Source organism: Triticum aestivum, chromosome 2B (assembly GCF_018294505.1).
Source record: "Triticum aestivum cultivar Chinese Spring chromosome 2B, IWGSC CS RefSeq v2.1, whole genome shotgun sequence".
NCBI lineage: Eukaryota > Viridiplantae > Streptophyta > Magnoliopsida > Poales > Poaceae > Triticum > Triticum aestivum.
Genome location: NC_057798.1, coordinates 549,137,296 through 549,146,383, shown reverse-complemented (window position 1 = coordinate 549,146,383; position 9,088 = coordinate 549,137,296). Strand labels below are relative to the sequence as shown.

The following is a 9,088-nucleotide window of genomic DNA, read 5'->3' as shown; positions in this document are numbered from 1 at the left end:
TTATTTCTGGTGTTCGTTGTACTGCCATGATTGAAGATGAATCGATCGGAAATTTCCGAAAAAAGAGCAGAGGAGTATCGAGGTGAGAAGGATAAAAATAACGTAAAGAACATTCCGAGGATTCTCAACAGAATTATTAGCGCTTAGAAAATGCTAACCCACCGAGCACGCTCGCTCGTCAGTGCCTGGTGCACGTTTCGTTCCCCGTTCCTTTCTTTCTTTACTTGTTTCTCAGGCCCCATGTGACCCGCATCAAGGCAGGCCGACGCGCAAGCCAACCAGATCCGCACACACGCTTTGGACCACTCCAGTCCGCCTCTGGCTGCTCCCTTTCCTCCCTCTCCCCCCATCCCCCAGTGGTGCGGCGCCGACCGGTGCCCCCGGAGACTGAAGAGCCCAGCCGCCCGCCCGCCCCCGCGATCTCCGGTCCCGACTCCCGCCGCGCCGTCGGTACGAACAGCCCGGCAATTTCTTCTCCCTCCTCCCCTCCGTTAAACTCCACGTCCGCCAATCTCATGTCGTCGTACGGGGCTTTGCTTTCTGTTCATTTGTTCCTGAGATCTGTGGAGACACTGGGATTAGCCCCGCGTGAGAGCCACCGCGACTGTTTCGTTTTCTAGGGTTCTCGATTCCTCCGTTGTCGAATTTGAGCTGTGGACATCTGTTTTGAGGTATGAGTTTTTAGTCATTCAGTGATTCCCTAAAAAAAACTCCACAAATTTTCCCTGTGCCGGCACAAAGTCCGCATACCATCTAGATCCCGCCACTTTGGGAGATGTGGTTTAGTTAGCCGTAAACCCACTCGATCGTTCAAGTATTAGGAACTCAGTGCCGTTAAATAATTTTGTGTTCATATCCATGTTTGGTTTGCCATTTCGGCTAGTTCATGTCGTTACTTTATTATATATATCTCCAATTATGATTGCTTGGTTTTGGAATTTCATCTTTGCACATCATTGGCATTCTAGATAGTTTTGTTTCACACTTGGCTACAAATCTAGTGGTGTCTGGTGCTACCTATTTGTGATGGTATTAACTGCTGTACTTATGACAACTGCCTTTTTTTATGTTAGGTGCACCACATTGTACACTGAAAGCGGGCCTTTTTGTACATTAGAATTAGCATTAGACCCTACATGATAAGAAACCATGGCACCAGGAAGCAAGGCAGAGAAAAAAGCAGCATTGGATGCTGGGGCATGGATGTTCAATGTTGTAACTTCGGTTGGCATAATCATGGTCAACAAGGCCTTAATGGCTACACATGGTTTTAGCTTTGGTAAGAATACACTGCAACACTTTGGTATTTTTATCTGTAGAACATCTGTTGTTTTTAGCAAAATAGAACATCAGGTATCGCTGTAATCTCAAACTGAACTGCCCAACTGTGTTCCGTACATTGTCTCTTCCTTCGTTGCTTTCCCTTGTATCACATTGATCAAACTAGGACAGGACACATATATCCTTATTTAAATTTTGTTGGACTTGTAATTCTATTTATGTCAATGGAAGCCATATGTTATGTCCTTTATCATGGAACATTGGACTGTTGAACTTGCAAATTTACAAGCTTGGACCCCATCGAACATTGGATTGGTTCAACTAGGGTGCTATACATATATCCTTATCTAAATTTTGCTGGACTTGTAATTCTATTTCTTTCTATGAAAGATATCATCACATTTACCGTGGAACATTAAACTGGTTGAACTTGCAATTTTAGAAATCGAGAGGCGTCGAATTTTCAATAAATAAGACAATGATCTTGACTTCCAATGGAGATGTAGTAATGAGATTGGTAGACTTTATGGGAACACTAAAAGTAATGTTTGTAAGCCACTATATCTATATGTGCACCTTTAGCTTGAGATGTGTATTCAGGTATAACATTTGCGGGAATTTTATTAGAACTACTTATTTAGAGGCTGATGACCTTAAGCCCATAAATGGAGTATGTGTATTCTTTCGTTGACCATCTTTTGTGCCACTAATGTTGTGTTATTATTGTGCTTGTTTGTACAGCCACAACATTGACTGGGATGCATTTTGCAACTACCACTTTGATGACATTGGTAATGAAATGGTTAGGATACGTTCAGCCATCTCATTTACCTCTATCGGAGCTAGTAAAGTTTGTATTTTTTGCAAACCTATCAATTGTTGGAATGAATGTTAGCTTGATGTGGAACTCTGTTGGCTTTTATCAGGTACAATATACAACTCCTGCTATTTTCAATTCATCGATGTAGTTTATATACTAAACTGCTTTTTCATCATTTTTGTGTTCAGATTGCGAAGCTATCTATTATTCCACTTCTATGCATTATGGAGGTCCTGTTCGAAAATTTCCGTTACTCGAGGGATACAAAGCTTAGTATAGTGGTTGTCCTTGTAGGTGTGGGAGTGTGTACAGTTTCTGATGTTAGTGTAAATGCGCAAGGATTGGTAGCTGCCGTAATAGCAGTTTGCGGCACTGCTTTACAACAGCATGTAAGTACAAGAATGTCAGTGAATTCATTTTGTTCGCTGCTGCATATTATATGGTACTTATGTTAATGGGCATCAATTTATATCATATTGATATCTTATTCCTGGTTCCTGCCATACTACATGTTTTATTTCTCCCTTCAGAATTCAGTCTTTGTAGAGTTCCAGGCTATCATGTATTTCTCATCTTAAACTGCATTGTTTGTTCATTAAGTTTGTTGGACAGTAAAAATATCGACTGCATTGACTGATGCCTTAGCTGCTATTCCTGGTTATAATAAATACAAGATATTAGACTGGGTCTGCATGAGATCCAATGGAAGGCTTGCATTGAAGTCCTAGGTTATTGTGCATATTTATTATTTTATTTCACTAGCTGAGGTTCTCTGATATCTCTTTTGTAGCATTTTCTTTGACTCCCTATATCTTAAGTGAGACTTACACATATACAGAAACCTCTGCCCAATTAATATCTCAAAAACATGCTAGTAAGTAGTAAAAGGTTCTACTTCATTTATACATATTTATTTGTGCCCACAGAAGTTTTGTCCTAGACTCCCGTTTTGTGTGTGCATTTTTAACAACTCTTTCTTTTCTTGTATTTATTATTGTCCGGATCCTTCATTTTGCAGTATGTCAATTACCTTCAACGGAAGTACTCGCTCAACTCACTCAAACTCTTGGGTCACACTGCACCAGCTCAAGCAGCTTCACTGTTGATATTAGGCCCATTCGTGGACTTCTGGCTGACCAGGAATAGAATCGACACTTTTCACTACACCAGCACAGTGACGGTATGTAACCAAATGAAGAATATATATCACATCATGATGCTTGCCAACATTCCATAGTACATTATTTTATGACATTGCAGTGATTGGTAAATACATCATATATAATACAAAGATTACTGCAACTCAATTGTTGTTTCATTTGCTTTTAAAACTGGATTAATTCTGAATCATTATCTGTAATAACCAGTCACTCAAAACACAGGTAGTTGGTTGCATGATAAGGTTGCATAGTGATGGAAGGATCCAGTTGTCTGCAAAGTTAGCTAGTAATATACTATAAAAATAAATATAATTTACCCATTCCTCGGTATATAGAATATTATACGTTGAGCCTTCAAAGAGATGAATGACTGGCATTCTTTGTTTTGTATCAGTTCTCCTACTTATTGCTTGCTTGCTGACATAACCAGTTTCTGCTGTTGACTGACTCCATTTCCCCATCGCCTTTCAGTTCTTCATTGTGCTGTCATGCGTTATTTCAGTCGGGACCAATCTCAGCCAATTCATATGCATTGGGAGATTCACCGCCGTCACGTTTCAAGTGATCGGACACATGAAGACAATTCTCGTGCTAACCCTGGGATTTCTGTTGTTCGGGAAAGAAGGCCTGAATTTCCACGTGGCGTTTGGTATGATCCTCGCCATTGTTGGGATGATATGGTACAGCAGCGCGTCTTCGAAACCCGGAGGCAAGGAGCGGCAGGGTGTGGCGAGTGAGAAGGCCCAGAAGTCGCCACAGTCGGAGCTGGACGATAAAGTATGAGATGGAAGCCTCGAAGTTCCTATCGTCAGCTATTTATATGGACCCTGTCTTATATATCAAAAGTAAAATGATCATGAGAATTTTCCTCATTGTACACGGTTCCTTGGAGGAATGTTTCTACAGGGATGTTAGAAATGTAGGCCAGAGAAGAAAGAGAGAGTTTACACTTTCGCAGGAAATACTCCTACATAGGTAACGTGGGCAGACGTTTTCAGTTTCAAGACTTCGTAATTTCATCACCGTCGTTCCTTCTTTTTTGAAAGTCATCACTGTCGTTCTTTGACAATCTTACTATACACATTTACACATTACTTGTCAGCCAGTAGTCATTGGAGTAACTCTAGCAGATGTCAGTCATATGGGCAGCCTCCATATCGCAGATGGAGAGGAAACACGCAAACATGGATTCGCCAAAAGGTGGTTTTCATATTATTTTTCTTACATGTAGGTCCTGCTTGTCATTGACTACAAAGCTTCTTCCCCAATAATCCAAACTTCTCAACACATTTGATTCAATTCGACTTGATTTTAAGAACTTGGGCTAAAAATTAGTTGCATTGCGACTTACATTTATAAAACATCTAACACTTGGTTAAATAAATACTAATTCATCGCAGGCCATTGGTTCCAGCTCCTTCAACCTCAGCCCATTCATATCCACCTGTTTAGAGAGATCAAGTTCAAAATGCACACACAATTCATCGTAGCGGAGATACTACTAAAGACGGTAAAGAAAGAGACGAAATACATTCTAGTTGCTGAACAAGGTGAAGCGGAATGCCCATATTGTGTCCTCCATGCAGAAGGCACGCACGACTCTAGTCCAATCCCTTGTGATGGCCGACCGCCCATCCTTCACGGTCTTCGTGAAAACATCTACTCCCTCCTTTCCGGTTTATAAGGCTCAATTCAAAAATCTCACCAACCAAGGTAGATGGTGAGTGGTGGAATACTTTTTGTAGTTTGCAAAAGCACCTAATTAATGCTCTTGTTTTTCTCAAAAAAATTTATTTATCAATGCATTAATTGCAATGCATGCATGCATAAAGTACATGCATTGATCAATTTTCTCTCAATACTTGCATGCAATGATTTAATGCACCTTGGAATCTGAACATGTGATGGGAAACAACCAAATTGAGCCTTATAAAATGAAAAAACTAAAATTTTGAGATAAGCCCTATAAACCGGAAAGGAGGGAGTAGATAATCATTGTGTTCTGGTAGAAATACTTTAACATTTGCATGCCCACCAATCATGTAGTTTGATAGGTAATCTTGAGTAAACTGATTTGGGAACCACTGCAAAGGAAAAAAGAATCAGACATTGTCATCTAACACAACTTATTATGGGCAGTAAAAAGAAGGTTGCAGAGTTCTTACTTACCATCCTGCAGTTCGCTGTTGTCTTGGATAAAGTGTAAACAAATAGTTTAATTGCCATATTTTGACCCATTTTACTAACAATCTTTATCAGCTTCCTCACTTGATGCTGGTTCATCGATGTCTCATTGCCCCATACACAGAAAGGGTCGAAATGCGGATCTTTACCAATGACATATGTATCTAAAAGCACCAAGTTAATATTAGAAGCTAAACAACAATTGCACAATGAAGTAGTATAACACTCTTTTATAATATCTTATAACATCCAATATACTCACATATTAGATGAATTAACATCTTATATCATGGCCCGGAAGGAGTTTATTGCATTCTTACAAATTATCGACTGATTAACTGTTGTTGTATCCATAAGTTAGAGTTAGTTTGAGCTAGTTCGGGCTCAAATACCCTAAAGTATATCCAAACATGAGGGCTAGTTTGAGCTAGTTGCATCTAACCCACCCAAAAGAACTATCCAACCCAATAGGTGCTAATTGGAGCTAGTTCTCCTAGTGCATTTATTGTCAATCTAACCCTGTCATCCAAACACCTCTTTGGATGGAGTTAGTTCAGGGTTAGTCATGAGCTAGAAACTAACTCTAACCTCTAACTAAGTTGAGTATCCAAACAGGGTTGTGTTGTTGTTGTTGTTGTTGTTGTTGTTGCTCTTGCTGCTCTTCTACGTATATCTAGACATCATCAGGACATTAAGGTAATACTCTTCCTTGTTGCTATGTAGCCTTCGATTGCATATTTAGACATTAAGTATAGTGCATGTTGCTATGTAGCCTCAGATATATTACATATGGCCCTAGTTAACCTAACGATAAATGGGTTATAGGTATATTCAGCTAAAAGTCCGATTCACCGATTAGTCCCTTATCAGCCCCCAACCTATACGGTACCAGCTACCGATATCCTAAACAGTGAGTATATATAAGCCATGGAATGAAACTAACCTCGATGGAAAACAAAAATGGTTTCCAAAATTGTCCTGTGTAGGTACATTGAGAGGCATGTTAAGCACAACAGGCTAAACATCAACCAAAATTATCCATGGCAGGCAAAATAATCTCCAAAAGATAGCTTCAGTGTGCAGGTTTAAGCACGCTACTAAAGCAAAACAAGTGAAAAGGTGTGTTAAATGCAACAGGCCTAACATTTAACAACAAGCAAACATAGTCATTCAAACTAGTATTGTGCCAGTCTAAGTATACTGGTTATTGTTAAATAAAAATGGAAATGCGTGTTAACTACAAGATGCGGCAACTAAATGTAGTCATTCATAATGGTACTGTTAAAACTGGTATTGATGAAATTGAACTACACAGTTCATACTTGCACATATAGAACATCACGTTGTGAATAACTGGAATAAACAAGGCATAGTACGAACAACCAAAGATAGCATTTGAAACTGAACATATGCTAACTACAAACAACCGAACAATCAAAAAACTTTAAAAGAGACATATGCTAGCTATAACAGGCTTAACAACAAGCAAATATATGCATTCCTATCTGTATGTTTAAAACTGGATTGCTGAAATATACTGCACATTAAATAATTGCACATATAGAGCATCACATTGTGAACAACTGAAATAAACAAGGCATATTGCAAACAACCAAATATAACAATTAAAACTGGACATATTCTCACTACACTACAAAAGGGACTCAACAAAACAAATCATGGGTTCCCCCATGTGAAGAGGCACGACAAAACAAATCATGGGTTTCCTCACTTGTCACAGATGGGCTCGTTCCCATGGGAAGAACACGGACCCTGGATGCGCTCCATGTTGTCGCAGATGGGCTCCTTCCCCTTGGAAGAGCAATATCGTAGGGTGCTCTCCCTGATGTCGCAAACGGGCTCTTTCCCCTTGGAAGAGTAGATGGGCTCTTTCCCCTTGGAAGAGCCGGAGAGGGTGCCCTCATTGTGGTCGCTGTCGATGAGGTCTGACTTGGAAGCTGTGGATCCCAAGCCAGCGTCGCAAAATGTGTCCTTTAGAAATGACAAAAGGGGCTCGATGGCGATGTAGGATGGCAAATTCTTGACAGCGAGCCAAAGGAGATCAGCGACGGGGCCATGGATGAGATCGACGGAGGTTGAACCCGAGGGGTTAGGGGTGATCCACTTAACCTGTGACATAGCTCGCCTCAGGTCGTCGCTGTAGACGACCTCGATGTCATAGCCGGCATCCGCGACATACTCGCATACTCTAGCCCATTGATTGAGTGCCTGCGGCCAGTAATGGTCGTCAGCTTCCTCGGCGATGTCGGGCGAAGAGACCGCGATACACCTCTTTTGGGCCAGTCGCTCCGCAAGCTCCACGGGAAGCATAGCCGGGCTTAGGTTGCGATGCTCTGGAGTGGGGGATGGGGATGGGGATCTGTGGGAAAGGGGGCATTTGGCAGGCGTCATCTAAGAAACTCAGGGCGACCCGGGTATGGAGATCGGTGGGTAAGCTGCACAGGCAAACAGTCAGATGTTGACAATGGAGGCCTTGCGGCGGCGGTGGCGGGGACCTTGCTAGGGTTTTGAGTGATTTGTGTGTGTGTGTGTGTGTGTGCGCGCGCGCCCCCGAGAAGGTTTTGGTGTGTGTGGGTGTGAGAGGGGGTGGTGGGGGTGTGTTTGAGGAAATGCCGCGGCTACTGAAAATTTTACTACGCGGGAGTGAAATGTCGGGGCTATTGAAAATTTGGATGATGGTGCATCGCACACTGTCTGGAGATAACAACCGTGTGTTATGAAACAGAAAAACCCTTGAGGCGGGCAGATATTTTCGAGGGATGCGGGCTGGATTGGGAACAAGAAACATCACACACAGTTAACACATAATAACTGTGTGTTATCAAACAGAAAAAAGTTGCAGGCGGGTAGATATTTTTGAGAGGGGAAGCCTCATGGATCCCAATGTACTGTGCAGATGTGCGTGATAGGGGCACCGGCGTGGCAAACAGTTAGTGTGAGTGAACCGTGTCTGTTGCGTCATCCGACTTGTCTAATGTTCATAAATTTGGCGAAAAATGACGCGGTAGAGGGTCAGAACACGAACACACTTGCAAGTGGACCAAATTTATGTATGAAAAGGGTGGTTTGATATTCAAATACCAAATGCAACTTTGATGTGGCACCTATCTCGCAAAGTGCATGGTATTGCTTGCCCCTCTCGTGTCGGCATGAAGGGAATCCTAAGCTATGAATGCATGCCCCGCAACCGAGGTTCACCTAGCAAAGTGCGAAGCAGCAGCCCCCCACACCCACTTTCAGTCGGCGGTCCAGAGAGGCATCTCACCAAGATGGATCATAAAACGGACCAAGAATAATCCACCTTGGTCATACAACCTCTCTCTTGTTGTTGGTTAAAGTGATGGTCATCCATGCGACCCCGGACATGGGCTAGCTCACCAATAATCACACAAGTAGCTAGTCCCAGAAGACAACCACTGCATGCGTGTGGCCCAAACATATGTATGGAGAGGTGTGTTTTGAATACACAATGGAACAACTTTGATGTGGCACCGTGCTTTCGAACAAGAAATCCCCACACTGAGTGAGGGTTAGGTTGACGATGCATATGTATGTCACACCACACTTCAAGCCGATGACGGGGATTCATGCATGCATGCGTGCATAGTATGCGCTCAAACTT

At 42.0% G+C, this 9,088-nt stretch overlaps 1 protein-coding gene across 2 annotated transcripts; it reads left to right on the top strand.

The window, feature by feature from the left end:
• Positions 1 to 228: 228 nt before the first annotated feature.
• On the top strand, positions 229 to 4,306 carry LOC123045964 (UDP-rhamnose/UDP-galactose transporter 6). Of its 2 annotated transcripts, none has more exons than XM_044469223.1 (6): positions 229 to 450; positions 1,074 to 1,279; positions 2,023 to 2,207; positions 2,290 to 2,490; positions 3,120 to 3,281; positions 3,733 to 4,306. In XM_044469223.1, the coding sequence occupies exons 2-6, from the start codon at positions 1,150 to 1,152 to the stop codon at positions 4,042 to 4,044; spliced, it is 990 nt and encodes a 329-aa protein (XP_044325158.1). In that variant the 5' UTR covers positions 229 to 450; positions 1,074 to 1,149; the 3' UTR covers positions 4,045 to 4,306. The 2 variants fall into 2 exon arrangements, with proteins under 2 accessions (XP_044325158.1, XP_044325159.1); XM_044469224.1 differs by having other exon boundaries at positions 255 to 671.
• The last annotated feature ends 4,782 nt before the right edge of the window (positions 4,307 to 9,088 follow it).